This window comes from Cydia strobilella, chromosome 13, assembly GCF_947568885.1.
Source record: "Cydia strobilella chromosome 13, ilCydStro3.1, whole genome shotgun sequence".
In the NCBI taxonomy this organism is placed as follows: Eukaryota; Metazoa; Arthropoda; class Insecta; order Lepidoptera; family Tortricidae; genus Cydia; species Cydia strobilella.
The window spans coordinates 7,831,522-7,848,817 of NC_086053.1; the positions used below are offsets into that span (position 1 = coordinate 7,831,522).

At 41.5% G+C, this 17,296-nt stretch overlaps 2 protein-coding genes and 1 non-coding gene across 4 annotated transcripts; all 3 read right to left on the minus strand.

Moving 5' to 3' along the window:
* Window positions 1-770: 770 nt before the first annotated feature.
* Window positions 771-16,344, minus strand: LOC134746591 (protein smoothened). 2 transcript variants are annotated; one of them, XM_063681014.1, is made up of 11 exons: window positions 13,337-13,474; window positions 11,645-12,314; window positions 10,366-10,579; window positions 8,932-9,052; window positions 7,667-7,745; window positions 7,196-7,420; window positions 6,736-6,937; window positions 5,459-5,626; window positions 4,810-5,010; window positions 4,005-4,275; window positions 771-3,575 (listed from the first exon to the last, which is right to left on the minus strand). In XM_063681014.1, the coding sequence occupies exons 1-11, from the start codon at window positions 13,472-13,474 to the stop codon at window positions 3,453-3,455; spliced, it is 2,412 nt and encodes an 803-aa protein (XP_063537084.1). In that variant the 3' UTR covers window positions 771-3,452. The 2 variants fall into 2 exon arrangements, with proteins under 2 accessions (XP_063537084.1, XP_063537085.1); XM_063681015.1 differs by lacking the exon at window positions 13,337-13,474 and adding an exon at window positions 16,211-16,344 and having other exon boundaries at window positions 772-3,575.
* Window positions 11,033-11,114, minus strand: Trnas-gcu (transfer RNA serine (anticodon GCU)). The gene has a single exon. It is a non-coding gene; the product is annotated as a tRNA-Ser (tRNA).
* On the minus strand, window positions 13,577-16,723 carry LOC134746590 (pre-mRNA 3' end processing protein WDR33). The gene is made up of 2 exons (XM_063681012.1): window positions 16,525-16,723; window positions 13,577-16,421 (listed from the first exon to the last, which is right to left on the minus strand). The coding sequence occupies exon 2, from the start codon at window positions 16,401-16,403 to the stop codon at window positions 13,776-13,778; it is 2,628 nt and encodes an 875-aa protein (XP_063537082.1). The 5' UTR covers window positions 16,404-16,421; window positions 16,525-16,723; the 3' UTR covers window positions 13,577-13,775.
* Window positions 16,724-17,296: the final 573 nt, after the last annotated feature.

A 17,296-nucleotide genomic window follows, 5' to 3' on the forward strand; every position in this document is an offset into this window, starting at 1 on the left:
TTAAGTAAATTGGATGACCAATCATGTGTTTGACCATTGTAACTAACAAATTAAAGTTTGTTGAATAACTTTAAAGATAAATTTTATGAATGGACTTTACCTTAGAATGACATTATAAAACAGGCCATGTGGCTTGTTTTACGCGTAATATTTGTCTTTACATGTTATTCCAGCAACTAAATAAAGACTTCACTAATTCCGTCAAATACTTGCTACCGCAATGTTGCATCTGTGATTAAAGTACCTTAGTTAGTATTGCATAATAATGATTTATGTATATGTAGTCGATATCTCAGCACTTCTCAATTTGGAATGTGCGGAAGTTACCTTGGTTCTGTTTTTACCTACTTCTGCACTTGGCAAATTGAATAGGTGTTCGATTATGAAAGTATTCAGTAATTAGTTAAATTATGCAATTATGCATAGGTAAAACACAGTAGGTATGGGGAGATTTTAGATATCAAGTGATTTTGCATCCATAGTAAATAATGATAAAGCAGCTATTAAAACGTCCAGTAGAGGTAAAATCGGGTACCTAAAATGCAATACCTAGGTATTATAGATTTTAATAATTTATTCACTGATTGTGTATTTCATGACATTGATCGTATTTTTCCTGTGACATAATTTGCTTGCTTTCGTTATTATTAAACTGAAAATTAAGTATTTAGTAGTTTTATTTCTAGGTAAGGTAATTTCTATTCTAGATTCTAGGAAGGTTTGTAAGTAAAAGGAATATTTATTTCAAACGCAACATTTATTGCCAATACCAAAAATATTGTGAAATGTATCAAATAAATGTAAACTGGTAATATATTATGAGTCGTAAAAACATTAAAGCTGTAGTAGCGATTACGCATTGGAGCTTCTAACGTTGAGATATTAGGTTAAAAAGCATTTCAAGTACAGGGTTTTGTAATTCAAAATACTTAATAAAAGTTTGTCTAATATCGATACTGACAGCATTGTAAGAAACGGCAATATTATATCAACAATAAAAAGTATTTAACTCTTCTGTGGTCAACTGCAATATGCTGTCGTAGATGAGCCAAGACAATGAGAAATAAGTGAAATAACGCGCAAAGATTAACGCAGATGGCGCTAAAGGTCATTAGTTAATCCTTTGAACGCTTTACGTTATAAACAAAAACATCACTAACATGCCAACATCCCGGGCGCAATGCGGGGGCTTGTGTCGCTTAACCCTTAAATGCATGATTTTTTGTATAACTTTTTAATAAATTGAAATAGATGTGTCATGCTGTATAAAAGTAATAAATGTGATTTTGGATAGCTGCATATTGAGCCACGGACCATCAAATATACGATGCATATATATGTTAACCCTTAAATGCATAATGATGTATATACATCATTATGCATTTAAGGGTTAACTTCTAACTCGGGTAAATCCATTCGACTCTCTCAGCAAATATCTACCCTATTACCTTTTCTTAAAGCTAGGTTTAGACGAAGCCAGTGCTGGCAGCCAGCGCTGGCTTGTTATTGGCCTCGTAGAAACAGTTTTTCAAGACAAGCCAGCACTGGCGGGAATAGAGCGCTTGTCTATTCGCGCCAGTGCTGGCTTGTCTGAGGACTGGCGCCAGCATTACTGGCTTCGTCTAAACCTAGCTCAATACCAAAATCGCAAAATCTGACATGGTTTTACCCGAGTTTGAAGTTAAGCGACTTACTTGAAAGTGTGAAGGTTACTTTGACAGCGTATGTCAATAACACCTATAGTAAAGTTGTCCATGACGCGGTGGGCACGACTAGTGACGACTCGACGTTCTTGGCGTTAAAAAGTTTAAAATACCAAAATCCAAAGAATCAAACTACTGGGCTTCTGACGGAGTATTCTGTGGGTTTTTAATTTCATTCTGTTTTGAATAAAATAAGTCCAGTTTGATTTAAGAATACAAAATTAATTCTAGCGTAACATTTACTGCGCTGTTGAATTCTGCGTAGCTCCGACATTCAGGAGTATTATTATTAAAGCCTCGTTAAACACTGTCTCACAACCGCTCGTGTGCGTTTCAAATCAGTTTGATATTTCAATGTAGATTTTACTACAATTAATCATAAAAAAGCGTAACTTATCCTCTAATTACGTTGAAAAGTTTTATCTAAAATTATCTCTTATAATTATAATTTAAACTACTAATAAAAAATAATCAGTCGATCTCTATCTGATCAAAACTACACACAAATAAAATATTTATGGCACATACTTGCATGCCTGTCTTGTGATTGGTTCATATAATAAATATCGGCCCTACTTTGAAAAAATCTCGCATCTCACACTGCTACTCAAAGTTGAAAGGCAGTAACTGTATGCGTCCCATACACAGATACCACGTTTTTATTTTGATTGACAGAACAAGAAGTTTTTTTTTTTCAAAGTAGTGCCGATAAGCATGATAATAAAATGAACTTGAAAATATAAAGTATAATGTCATGGTTTTGTCAGTTCAGAATTAATATTAGTAGAGATTCTGATCAGTCTTAAGATTTTTATAAAAATATATCAACCATAACGAAATATTAAAAGCTGCCTCAGTCAATAAGGAATCTAAAATGTATAATGCGGGCAGTGAATATGACAATGATGTTTATTTCATTTCGCATAATAACGAAGTTAGGGGTTAACTATTTGCAGATGTATGATTTTAATATAAGTATTTTGCAAATAACTTGCAAAATATTCTATTTTTAACACTGGTAATTTTACCATTAGTACTTAATTCGTATATCACGATATGGTAGGATCACAGAGCATTAAGCATATTGAAATTATTCATTTATAATATCCAGTTAACTTACAAAAATACTGCAACAATTAATGATGCTTCTCCTTCTGTGGAGCAATATGTGGCTGAATAATAGGTTTGTATATATTGTCAACAAATAAATAGTCATTTGTCTTATCATTTATCATACAAATTCAAACTTCATCTAGCAGCCCCAGTGGAAAAGCACTTCAACATCATCGGTCAGGACGTAACATTACTCTTAAACTAGACGGGCTGAAAACAAACCCGTTTATGACCCCTAAACTCGTAACTGATCTCATGTAAATACACTATTACTAACATTGACTGCAGCGAAATCTGACGCTACTGTCAAATTAACATCGTTTTAGCGCTGCAGTCGAATGAGTACCAGGGAATAAGTTTATGGAACAACAGATCTTTGAAGTCAGGTACTTAACCCATTAGCGCCCACCATTGGGAACCCGCCATTTTTCTAACGCTGTTAGATAGTTACAGTAGAACATCGAATCAAACGCCGTAACCCAGGTGTACCCAAGTAGGTACAACGGACGTTAATGGGTAAAAATATCATTTTTATGTGACACCTTTTCAAACAACGATCAGTGTTTTGTATGAAAAGGTGCCTTATAATAATAAACGCACTAAAAATAAAATAGATCATCGCTTTGGTATGTCGGGTCAATCGAAGCTAAACTTGACCTCTTCGCGGGCCGGGTCGTTGTTGGCCGCCACCGCCTGCAGCCAGTAGCGGCTGATCTGGCTCTCTATAGACGGCGTGCTTTCTTTCCTTACAGACCGTGCCTGGAACAAAAACGAAACGCTTTAACCTCTGCAGGTTAGACGAGCATACATTAAGGAAAACTTCATTTGCTTGCTTGGGATTTAACTTCAGCATTTGCAGCAAGTCTTCTCTTCTCTTGTTGTACAAATAATTGTTATTTGTGCGAATAGTAAACAACAATTGGAAAAAGACGAATTGAAAATTGGAGAAAGTACGGCGATGTCAACATTTAACCATATCGGTGTTTCAACCCAAGCCCACCAGCTTCGTCGGTAGCGCCACCCCAGGTAACAGCTACCGGGCATAAATCAATGTTTGAATGAAAAAATTAGTAAATGAATAAAGGCGAGATTCGAACTCGCGCACACCGGCCACCGTTCCAACAACTGAGCTACCGATAGTCTGACTTCCGACAGGAACTTGATAACATAAGGGAAAATAAAAATGACCTTGCGTTTAGTCTTGCCATGCTTGGTGCGCCGGCGGCCGACCTTGGTCTTCATCTCGGCGATCTTGACGGACAGCTGGCTGTCGAGCGAGTTGCGGCGCGACTCCACGGACACGTGGCGCAGGCTGATGCTGATCTGCGAGTCCTGCGAGTGGCGCCGGTCGGGTGTGGAGCTCAGCGACGCGTGCGCGGGCGCGGGCGGCAGCACCAGGGCGTCGCGGCGGCGCACGAAGCGCGGCAGGTTCGCCGCCCAAGATGAAGACAGCTCGCAACTACACGGAACGCAACGGAAGTATAAATTACACGTCCAAACCGCTGCTAATTTTATAAGTTAAGCGAACAATAATTAGTTGTCAGTTAGATAGACTCTTTCGTAAGACAGTCCATTTTTCGTAAATTGTCTATAGTGATTAAATTACTATGTGTCGTGTCCTAGTAGGTAGGTTCCTCCTGGCTAGAGGTATATCGTTGGCCCAATATTACAGGGTTCTATATTTCACTTTTATCGAACTGAAATTTGGACATTATCATAGCGACATTAAGTCAATTTTCAACTATCTCGAAAATGTTACATAGAATCTTGTAATATTGAGCCAGCGATATGTCATCGTCATCGCAAAAAAAACGTAACAAATATTAGGAAGTAGCTCAGCTTCTCTCATAGTCTTCTCTTCATACTCTTCTCAGTTATTGGCGGTTTAAAACTGAAACCTATCTAGGTTTCAGTTCCAGCTAATTAATTTTGACCGAGCTCAATCGCGGGACAATATCGTTTTCCGGCAAAAATAGATGTATTATTGAGGAACCTCTCGTGCTTGTTGTCGGGGTAGTCGATGGGCTCGGTGTGGTCGAGGCCCAGCGCCACGGGGTCCTGCCTGGAGCCGCCGAGGCTGATGGACAGCCGGCCGCGCGCCGCGAACTCCCCGCGGCGACGGTAGGCGCGCGCGATCAGCTCGTGCTTGCGCGCGCGCCGCGTCGTCTCCGCCTCCACCGAGCAGCCGCACTTTCTGTAAACGTAACATGATACTTTAAACATCTAAACCGGTCATCCTTCGTTGAACGCGGCGAGCTCCGGGGGCGGAGCGTTCGAGGCCGGAGCCGGGGCCGAGATGACGACCGCGAAACGAAAGTTTAAATGTATCGGGGGATGGGAACAAAAGGTCGCTAAATCATTTCAATACATCATTTAAATTTCGCCAGCCGTTTTCTATAAACGATCGTCCCTCGCCTGGGCTCCTTAAATAGGCTGAGCATTAGTTGAGAAGGTTTCCGATGCGACTCGACCGACGTGGGTGGACGGTGAGTCGAAAGTGTCGGCTCGTTCCTTGTGGTACCTGGCGAGGTAGCGGCGCAAGGCGGCGGCGGCGGGCGTCCAGGTCCAGGAGGCCATGAGCGCGCCGGCCGCGAAGCAGCACAGCAGCCGCAGCTGCAGCACCGACAGCGACGGTAACGTACCTGGCGAGGTAGCGGCGCCAGGCGGCGGCGGCGGCGGGCGTCCAGGTCCAGGAGGCCATGAGCGCGCCGGCCGCGAAGCAGCACAGCAGCCGCAGCTGCAGCACCGACAGCGACGGCCGCACGCCCGCCGAGCACAAGCGAGCGAAGCTCGACGCTTCCAAACGGCAGCTGCAACAAATCAATTCACTAAACTTATAAGAGGAAAATAAAATTACAATACACAGCTTACAGTTTACCCGTGTCTAGCCTAATGTGGTACGATCGTTCCCTGTAGCGGCCGCGGCGGCGATCGACTTCAAATACGAGTGACCAATCTCTGTACTTTTTATTTATTTATTTATTTTATTTTATTTATTTAGAAACAAACAGTCTCTTATATTAATAATCTAATTAATTTAATTAATTAATTATTTTAATTTAGGTTCTGAATTTTTTTGGAACGTTTCGAACGATTCGTCAAATGTAACTAGTACGATTAGCGCAAAATCCAATAAATCCTAACGTCCCTTTCGAATTCTAGACTGCGTCCAGATCGCGTTTTAAAGAATACCTTCAACGATTAAGAAGGTAACTAAGTCTAATTCAACACATATCAGTTATAAAATACAAATAAATAAACCCATCCTCCGTATTTAGATAAGATTCTAAAATTATTCGTAAGAATCGATCAAGTCTCCTATATCGTGTGATGGTCTGCCGGATTTTGTTGCCGCCATCTGTGCTTATCAAATCATGAGGAAACCAGACTAATAACAATGAAGTCTAATTTTCTCTGGATTAGATGGTCAGATAGCAGTCAAGCCAACTGCCATTTGTCATCAAGATTCAATTTTATCGCGCGTATAGTTAGATTGTGTCAGATATATGTTAATGTCACGGCTTTTGGATCTCCAAAAAAATAAAATAAAAAGATTGCATCGAGTTCTTGGTAGCACCAAGTGATTTAAGTATCTCGTGATGTTGTTCTTAAAAGATTCCTTCCCCAATTTGGCGTAGCGGAACTCGTAAAGGTGGCAGGCGAAGGTGACGCTGATGAACACGGCCACGAGCACCGCCGTAAGCAAGCAAGCGGGTGACGATCTGCCGGATCTTATTGGCTGCGTCTTTGCTTGGCAAGTCGAGTTAAGGTTAAGGAAAACATCGCGAGAAAACCGGAATAGTCCCAATAAAGCCTAGGGTTGGAAGATCAGATAGCAGTCAAGCCCTGAAAACATGATTACTAAAGCCTGTAACTAAAGTCGATTGGTAGTAGAAGAGTAATAAAAATATGTGCTTACATGATGTTGTTCTTAAAGGAGTCCTTCCACAGGTCCGCGTTCCGGAACTCGTAGAGATGGCAGGCGAAGGTGACGCAGATGAAGACGGCCACGAGCGCCGCCGTGAGCGAGCAGCGCGTGATGGTCTGCCGGATCTTGTTGGCGGCCCGAGCGGAGATCACGTCTTTGCTCGACACGCGGACCGCTATGAGGGAGAATACGCCTGCAAAAAGAATAATGATTAAAGGGGCCCTCTGATTACCAGTCCGCCGGACGATATCGGCCTGTCAGTTGTTCGGAACTTTCAATTTTTTGTTCTGCTACATAAAATCGTTACAGACATAGATATACCTTATCCTATTGTAAGTACAAAGTTCCAGAGCAAACTAGCTACTCGTTTTAAAACGAGAGCGTAATTCAAATTTCGCTCTCTAGTTCTAATGCCTAGAACGCCGACGGTCAGCTCACCCACTACACTGACCTCTCAGCAGGAAGTACCCGCCGAGCAGCAGCACCAGCAGTAGCGGCGCCAGCAGTAAGCCAGCCCGCATGGGGTGGTTGACGTAACCCACGAAGCAGATGCCCGTTACGCTGCTGCCATCCACCTCCCCGAAGGCCATGGTAGTGATGGTCAGTACGAGTGGTAGAGACCATGCTACTAGGTGGAAGTACGCCGCCTTTTTGTCTATTCGGTCTTGGATTTTACCTGGAAAACAAAAAAATAATGATGCAAAATTAGTTATAGAGAATAATGTTTATTCCACAATTCAATAAAAAATACAACTTTCAGAAACAAAACAATAGATTAGAGATAGAGACAAACAACAGGCGGTCTTACCGCTAAAGAGCAATCTCTTTCAGACAACCGTCATTCCACTCATTATTTAATTTCCGTTTAAACTCAATGAAAGAATAAATTAACATGTTTTTATAAAGTGGTGTTAATAATTACCTAAAGCTCGAAAACTCATATGCCACGCGTACGTGAATATCACGAACCAAACGCAAGCTGCCATCATGAAGTAATACACCTGTAAAATAAATAAATAATCTTGATGATAGAGTTTATAAATACATATTTATAATTTATATTTTCGAATGAAGTGACTCATATAATTTCGATCGAACTTCACTTCAAGAAGTTCGTTTGATCATCAATTATTACTGTATGGTCTACATACCGTACTTACAATCGCATAAAACAATTAAATACGCGTCAGGTCAGCACACGTTCATAATTAGCGCACATCACGCGTATCCTCATTCGCATTGTTATAGTTAAGGATTTTCGTATTCTCATTTAGTGTTTAATTTCGGGACTTCACAATAGTTTACGTTAAATTAGGCAAAGAACATTTTTATAATTGGTGTTTGTGGTACACTCAAATAATTTAATTTCAGACTCATTTCGTACCTTGTCACAGTGACAATCAATATGAAAGTTATGGAGTGTAGAAGTAAAAGCAAGAAAATCTCTATATATAAAAAGTGTCCATCAAAAAACAGTACATAGGCGGCGCCACCATACACCGAAGTACCTACTATCCGCGCGCCAATTACGTGCATTCGGAGGTCGAGGAAGTGGGGGGGTGTGCGCCGCGCCCGTACGTACAAAATGACACCGCTCTGTCATGACGCCCAACATTCCTAACATTCCTCAGCCGTGCACGGAATTCGCGCGCGGACAGTAGACCATACACCTAGCATTTTAAATAGATGTGCGACCGTGAGGGACAGAACATACGCAATGCGGCAAAATTAAAAACACGTTTTAACAATCCTGACAACATACCAAAAACAACCTACGTAATTTGGTCGGGTTATTTGTTGCCCCTTCCCCATTTCATCTCTACATAAATTATACCTCTATGGTTCAAGTCATGTCATGGAGTCTCCTATATATTACAATACTCTTTGGTCCCAGAGCCTACCTAGCGCCACCGGACAGATTAGGAACTATTATTTACAGCTGAAAGCTGGTCACTTTTGCAACAGTTCTACCATAATCCATAAGAGATTGTCGTCCTTTCTATACCGTCCATAATGTAAGTCGCTAGAAACCTCATACTATTCTCACTGTGAGAAGGTACGAAATGGGTCCAGCCCAGGTAGCAGATACAATCACATTTGGCCCAAGCTAATTTAAGGAGGTTTTTGGTATTACATTTATAAAAATTATGTTGTCTGTTTAGAAATACAAATACAACTAGGACTTACAAGGACGAAGACAACAACGCACGACAAATTCTCCTCCGCGGACGGTTCTCCCTGCCGCCTGGTGCCGTCTTTAGAACACACTATGTCATCCCTGGACCCGATGCCGAACTGCACAAGCCATCTATTGAACAAGAAAACAATCATATAAATCTTATGCAAACATATATGAATTTAATAAATAGGTTTTAGGGATCCGAGAAAAAACAAGATGCCGAACTGCACAAGCCATCTATTGAACAAGAAAACAATCATATAAATCTTATGCAAACATATATGAATTTAATAAATAGGTTTTAGGGATCCGAGAAAAAACAAAAAAACCGGAGTTGCACTCGCGCACGAAGGGTTCCGTACCATTACGCAAGAAAACGGCAAAAAAATCACGATTGTTGTATGGGAGCCCCGCTTAAATATTTATTTTATTCTGTTTTTAGTATTTGTTGTTTTAGCGGCAACAGAAATACATCTGTGAAAATTTCGATGGTCTAGCTTTCACGGTTCAGCCTGGTGACAGACAGAAAGACAGACGGACAGTGGAGTCTTAGTAATAGGGTCCCGTTTTTACCCTTTGTGTACGGAACCCTAAAAAAACATATATTATCACTATCAATTTTCAATTCAATTCGTTCATTAATTTGTAAGACAACAGTGATCTCATTTTGTTAGTAGTGTATATAAAATAAAACTTATATCAGTGACATCACATCACTATGTCTATAGAGGACGTTAATAAATTGTAAAGGTCACGCGACACGTGTCAAAAAAAACCGGCCAAGTGCGAGTCGGACTCGCGCACCGAGGGTTCCGTACTTTTTAGTATTTGTTGTTATAGCGGCAAAGGAAATACATCATCTGTGAAAATTTCAACTATCTAGCTATCACGGTTCATGAGATACAGCCTGATGACAGACAGACAGACGGACAGCGGAGTTTTAGTAATAGGGTCCTGTTTTTACCCTTTGGGTACGGAACCCTAAAAAAACAAAATTATATATTATCGTATTGTAAGCCAAATATCACAGTAGCAGTATGTATCTGATTTCACATGGGCAAGTTAGCGTAACGGTTTTGGCAAGGTCTGTCTATATTGTTCCTCTGGTCTGTATACCTGATCATAATAAGAGTCTGATATAAAATATGACCCATATAGTTTACGTGCTAGCTCGGAGGATTTGTACGCTGATTGTTTACCCTAACATCCGATTACGATCAGATCAAATTTTTCGAGCCACGTAGACATGAATCTCCATGAAATTGTGACCCTATATTGACAACAGCAAAGCACACACAGCAACAGATTGCACCAGTCGATTAAAAAATGCGTCAGTGTGTATTGAAAAAGATGAGCACAAATCAGCCGCTGGCGCTGCACACCACCAGTCGTCGATTCTACAGTTTTCTTACGTATCCTATACAGATTAGTTATTGACTCACCCCATGTTAGCTACAGCGAAACACACATTGATGTAAAAGATAACTAGCGCAGGATATTTGTTCGCGCTGCGCCAGTCAATAAGGAATGTGGCGACGGTGAGTAAGTTGAGCGCGAGACAGCCGCCCGCGCCCCAGGCTATCAGTCGCCGGATCTGCTGGTGTTCGTCTTCAGTGTACAGGGGATCCTGGCACGGCAGGCCGCAGTTTGGTATGCCTGCACAAACAGTTATCAATATCAGTCATTATCTCTCGCAATATAAGTAGCTATTGACCAAATTATATACTGCTCCAAATTGAAGAGAATGAAGGGCCTTGAAATAGGAAACCACAATGTCGATAGATGTGGGGCCAGATATTAAAACTACAAAAGATACTTTAAAGTCTAACAGCAGGTTTAAGCTGTATATAGTGTATATTTTACAGATTTTTTTTGTTTGGGCCTAACATAGCCCTGTTGGGCGCATCAGTTGTATCATGAGACCCGCGAAATAGGTCAACTGTCAACAAACAAGTCCTCCAAAAAATTACAAATAAACACATATTATATACATGTATACCTACATATCATCTGGTTTAATTACCGAAATATAAACAAGCTCAAAATTTGATACATATAGCTTAATCAATGAAAAACAAAAAAAAAACGTTAAAAAATAACAAAAAATACCGACGAGGATGGGATTCGAACCCACGCGTGCAGAGCACATTGGATTAGCAGTCCAACGCCTTAACCACTCGGCCACCTCGTCATATGACAAGGTGGTGAAATTAAAGGCTGCTAGAGATATGAACGTGACTTAGAACAAGAAAGATTTATATCAATCAATGCGCGATAACGCCGTATAGGTATTTTTAATTAGTCACGTATTTTTGTAACGAATAGATTATCGCAGAAAAATGTAGTTTTACACATTACTTGGCAGTTTTTAATTGGGCTTATTAGTGTATTATAACAAAAAAAAGTCAAAATGATTGAGGCGGCAATAGAGCTACTATCTATAGCGTAATGGTCAGTGAAACGCGAGCTGCACTTGATCAGAAGCCCGATTTAAGATTAGGCGGTTCCACACAGAACGAGCCGCCTCACGAGGATATTGCCGCGCGAAGCAGCTTGGTCTGTGTAGACATGCCTCGGCCGCATTGCCTCGGGCGAGGCACGTCTCCATAGACCTAGCTGCTCCGCGAGGCAATTTTCTTGCCACAGGCGGCTCGCTCTGTATGGACCCGCCTATTTAAGAATGATGACTTCTGCACCAGCTCTTTTGTAAACTGAACTGACCTTTATAAAAATGCAAGGGTTTCTCCGTGTGTATGAGCGGCGTCAAGCACTTGCCGGTCGTGTTGAACTTCATCTTCTCCTTTGCCGGGTTCTCGCACTTCGCCGGGAACAACGTCTCGTTGCACTTCAAATAGGACGGAAAGTATGAGGTATTGTAGAGGATCGCGCAATGCTCCATCGTCACGTTGCACATCTCGAACGACGGTAAATACACCATGTCTTTGCCTAATACATTCTCGCATTTAGGCATGAACGTAGAGCACAGGAAGGGCTGTATAACGGCCCAGCATTTTGGCACATTTATTAAATGTGTATATAGTTGCAATTGATTTTGGATCTCTTGCTGCGTGTGGAAGAATGTTAGATGGACGCTAGTTTGGTCATAGGGCAGTTCGACGCCCAGACAAGTTCTGTTGATTAGCTGCTCGCATTTGGCTTGTCTCACGCAGTAGTCGATCTTGATTTCCCCCGTAGAAGGGTACCACTGCGTGTTTCTGTCTGGCTTTATCAGTCTGTAGTTTGGAGTGCCGTTTATGGCCTCGAGGTGGTCTGTGAGGTTAGCGTCGAACTCTCTCCCTATGGAGTTGCGGTCGCCGCCGCCGCCGCCGCTGTGCATGGCCGCGCAAACCGACACGGCTATGACCCAGCACAGGCTCCTCGCGACGCTCATCTGTAACAACGGAAACATCCTTTATTGCCACCCGCTATGCTCTCCCAGAGAAACATTACTATAAAAAAATTAAACTGCATTTCAATTTCTCAAGTATTCTTTATTTATGTAGGTGCAGGGCGATGTCAAATAAAACCCTTTAAAATTTCAGATATTTATTGTTTTCTACAGTCTTGTCGAAAAATAATGCTCTTAGTAGTAAAACTTTATTTAAATGATACGTGTAATTCGTCCAAGGAGCGAGGATATCCGATGGGTATAGGTGTACCTAACACGCTTTGCCAACACATATTTGACTCTTTTCCGATATAGCTGTATATCGGAAAAGAGTTCAGAAACCTTTAGTTTAAACACCTAAACACTGCTCAACCTAGATTTGAAGAGTACTGAATGGATTTATAACTATTTTTTGCCGTATTTTTTTGCTAATAATTTTTAATAAAAAATATATGTGATCTACGTAACAGTGCAAATTTTGTAAATAAAAGCCAATAATCTATCAAATATTTAAATAAAGCTGCTAGGTAAATCTGACAGATTGAAAAATAATGTACCAATAGCAAGTGTTTTTATTAATTCTAATTCATAATTTCAAAATTCTAAAAATCTTAAAATTTATATTATAATAATAGAATATATAAATCATTCCATTCATACTCTATATGAGTCTACAACGGCAACAAAATGAATAAGAATGTGCTTTTTAATTATAGGTTAACTTGTGAAAGAAGTAGAAAACATGTTTATTACACAAGAAAATACTTATTAGGTAACTAGGTACGCTAGGTAGATCATGCACATAAAATAATATCAACTTCAATGTGTTGGCTGCGCTTCAGTCGAGGACGGGGTACGCCTTGGACATGGTGTTATCTTTATTTTCTTTTATTAAATATTTATTTCTTTTTATTTATTCAATCAACAATCAGTCCTACATAAACAAATATTTTTACATAAGAAGGAATGGGTGTATCTTTTTATTTTTTATTAACAAAACAAATCAAAAAATACCGGGATCTTACTATAAGATGTTGCGATTTGATGACGCCTCGAGGGATTGCCGTAGCGTAGCCTTGTGGCGAGACTTGTGGGGTCCAGCGCCGCGGGCGACAAGTGGGCTGACTCATCCTCGGATAAATTACCTGGGAGCATACAAACATGTTATGTGCAAGAGTTCACAGTTCGAATTAATTAACAAATAGGACAGTTCAACTCACCTAGATCCGGCCATCAACAATGAAATGGAACACCTGTGTAAAACATTGTTTTTTTTTTTTTCAATATAAATTTTATTATTTTCAGAACTTTCAGCTTAAAAAATAAAATACAAGCTGGAAACAAACTTATATACAATCATTCGCAACTTCATTACTTAATAATCGTCTTTACTTTACACTTACACTCAATGTCTCAACTTAAAGTTGCTTAGTCGGGGCGCGACCAATGGTAGAGGTCTGAATACTAGTTGGGCACAGACTTGCCGCCGCGTCGGAAAGCGCGGTTGGAGCCGCCGCCGCGGCCGCGCCACGGCGCCCCGCGCTGGCCGCGCCTGTTGCCGCGCCCACCGTGCCCGTTCATGCCGCGACCTCTGCCTCTATCCTGCCCTCTCCCTCTATCCTGGTTCCTACCTCTATACCCTCCGTTGCCCCATCTCTGATTGCGCGAATAGTCGTCGCCATCATCATTGTTATACGATTCGTCCTCATAATTATTTTGATCTTGGTATGACTGATCTTCATCGTTATTATACTCTTCATTGTCTTGTTGGTACTGGTTGTCGAAACCGGACTCAAAATGTCCTTTATTGTTGAATCCGTTGTCGGTGAAAGGCGGTCTAGGAGGAGGCATATTCATATTCATAGGAGGCATGTTGCCCATAGGTGGCGGCCCCATCAGTGGCATGTTGCCCATAGGCGGTATGGTGCCCATGGGAGGCATGTTACCCATTGGTGGCATATTACCCATAGGTGGCATATTGCCCATCGGTGGTGGCATTCCTGCCATGTGAGGCGGCATATTATTCATAGGTGGACCACCCATTGGGCCCATATTACCCATTGGCATTGGTGGTCCCATCACATTACCCATCGGAGGCATATTACTCATTGGTCTCATATTATTCATGTTAGGCTGGTTGAAGTCTTGATCCTGTTGCTCCCCCATGTCATCCATGTTGCTATCATCATAATGCTCATGTGCAAATGGATCTTCCATTTCCTCATCATCATTTTCAGGTCCGTCATGGTTGCGATTAGCAGCAGGATATTCAAAGGGTTGATTATAGGTATCTTCATCTACATCTTCTTCTAGATGTGGCATGACATCATGCAGTTCTTCTATCTCTCCTGTGGCTATATACTTTTTAAGAGCTACAGGGCCTTCTGAAATAGCTTTTTCTAGTTTTGAGCCAGGATCTACAGTAATAAGTTTTCCATAAATGAATATTGCTGTTGGAGTAATTTGTGTCAGTGGTACTGCCCCAGGAACCGATTCCACTAACGCTTGTGTTAAGGCTTCTGTTGTTGCATCATCAGCAGTGGGACCATGATTCCACTGGGCTTGGAAGTTTCTGGGAATCGGTTTACTGTAAGGAACTTTCTTTACTTTCTTCTCAAAGTCCATTGGTATCAATGTTGTATCTAAATCAAGACCAGGTATAACTTTGTCTGCATCTTTATCTGTAGAAAATATTTCTACTTTATCTTCTGGACCCATCCCAGGGATGATTGCTGGCTCTTCTAAGTCATGGTCATCTTGGACACCAGGCGGCAATGTGTTGAGGTTGTACTTGTCTCTCATTAAATCTCCTGGCCGGTTTCTTGTCCAAAATTTACATGTGTGATCATTAGATCCTGAACACAGAATATGGCCTAATGGATGCCATGCCATTGTCCATACTATAGATTCATGAGCACCTTCAATGCATCCAACTTCCTTATCAGTTCCAACATTCCAGAACAAAATAGCACCATCAGAGCCGCCAGAGCAAAATAAGCCCTCATGAGTTGGGTGCCACGCTACACTTGAGGCTTCTTTCTTGTGGCCCCTAAATATTTGTAATTCAGATCCTAGTTTACGAATGTCAAATAATTTGAGCAAATGGTCTCTAGATGCTGTTATTAACCAATTTCCATTGTCATTCCATTTCAGATCCATGACCGTTGACTTATGAGCATGCAGTGTTGATAGAGCAGTCCCCGATTTAGGATCCCATAACTTTATTGGTTGCTGGTTATCTTTGCTGCCTGACACTATAAGTGCCTTAGTAGGATGCCACTGTACACACTTGACATCTGCACCATGTCCTCTCAATATTCTCTCTTCTTGACATCTATAGAAGTCAAATATACGCAAAGTTCCATCATCGGAACATGTAACAATTTTAGAGTCACTGGGACTAAAGCTAATACCCCTAACGGCTTCTTTGTGGGCTTGATACATTTTTACATTGTTCATGTTACTCTGCCAGTATTTTATAAACCCAGAATGATCACCAGTAACCATCCAGCCTTCCCCATGTGACCACACCATTGACCGGACTGGTGAATCATGTGCCTGTAGAATGGTTTCAAAGTTAAATGTTAAACCATTCCACAACGTAAATTCTCCAGACGACGCCCCTGTTATTAACCTTCGACCTTCCGGTGTCCAAGCGACGGCGAAAATGGGACATCTCATTTTATTAGTGGCAGTTTTGACGAAACGTGTGGTGACGGCGTTAATAGGGTTATCAGGGTAAGAGGGAGGCGGCAACAGATCGGGAGTGTACATAGCGTCGGGCTGCAGAGCGTGCCTGTCCCGCCAATCCCTCTGCCAAACGCGACACTCTAAAGCTTTAATAATGGCAGCGTTATAGTCTACGGTTTTCCGCATAACAGATTTACGCAAACGTTTACCATCGAAATCATCTTGAGTCATGTTCAGGGGACCTTGAGGCGGGAAGCGCATCTGGTAGTTGAAAGGTCTAAAGTTATGACGCATGTTGTTGCGCACAGGTGGACCCATTGGCGGACCCATTGGAGGACCCATTTGACCACCCATGCCGGGTGGTGGCATCCCCATATTCGGTGGCGGGTGTCCGAATTCCATAGCTAATGACTTCGATACCTAGTTGGAGAAACATTTTGTTATAGTTACAGCTATATCAATCTTGATTTGACCGAAGCCAACACAATTTGTGGCCATTTATTTTACACTCGTTAATCCTTACCTTGTCAACGTGAGTCGCTATAACATTCTACGCGGCTTTAATCACAACAACACAACACACATTTTAGCACAAAATATTTACATTTAAGTGAATTAAAGGATATGCTGCAAAATAACACGAATGTTAACCTATTTCCTAGTATATAGAGAAAAAGATACGCTACGCTACGCTATAAGCGTAACCGTAGACAAAGTATTTTGCATTTTGTTTTGTTGTTTTAATACTTTATCCATAGACAAGAAATGAAAAGCACACTGGCTATTCGTTATCAAACGTATCAGTGACTTACGATTGCCAAGTGCCAAGTTGTTGAAGTTGTTACAACGTGTATCAAAATTGTTTGCGATTTGTTAAATGGTTTATAAGCATTTTGATGATGATGATGATGATCCTTCCGGCCGATTTCGACCATGGCGACCACTTCGACTCCTAGTAACTAGGAGCTAACTGTTACAGTTAGCACGGCGCTCGTGCGCCCGAATATGGCTGACGTAGCCGATCTTCGAGGCGTACCCCCGTGCACATTGAGAGCACGTGAGACCACCAGCCACATAATGGTAATGAATGGAAGCAGGCTGGCGTGCTTTCAGCTCGTCGCGTTTAGCATCTAGGTCAACTATGCGTTGCTCCTCGAAATCGCGGACTTTGTCCTGCACCAGCCTGCGCCACTTAGGACGCTGTGCTGCCAAACCTTCCCACTGAGAGGGCTCGATGTTGCATCTTTTCATGTTTCGTTTCTGAACATCTTTGTATCGGAGGAGTTGTCCGCCAG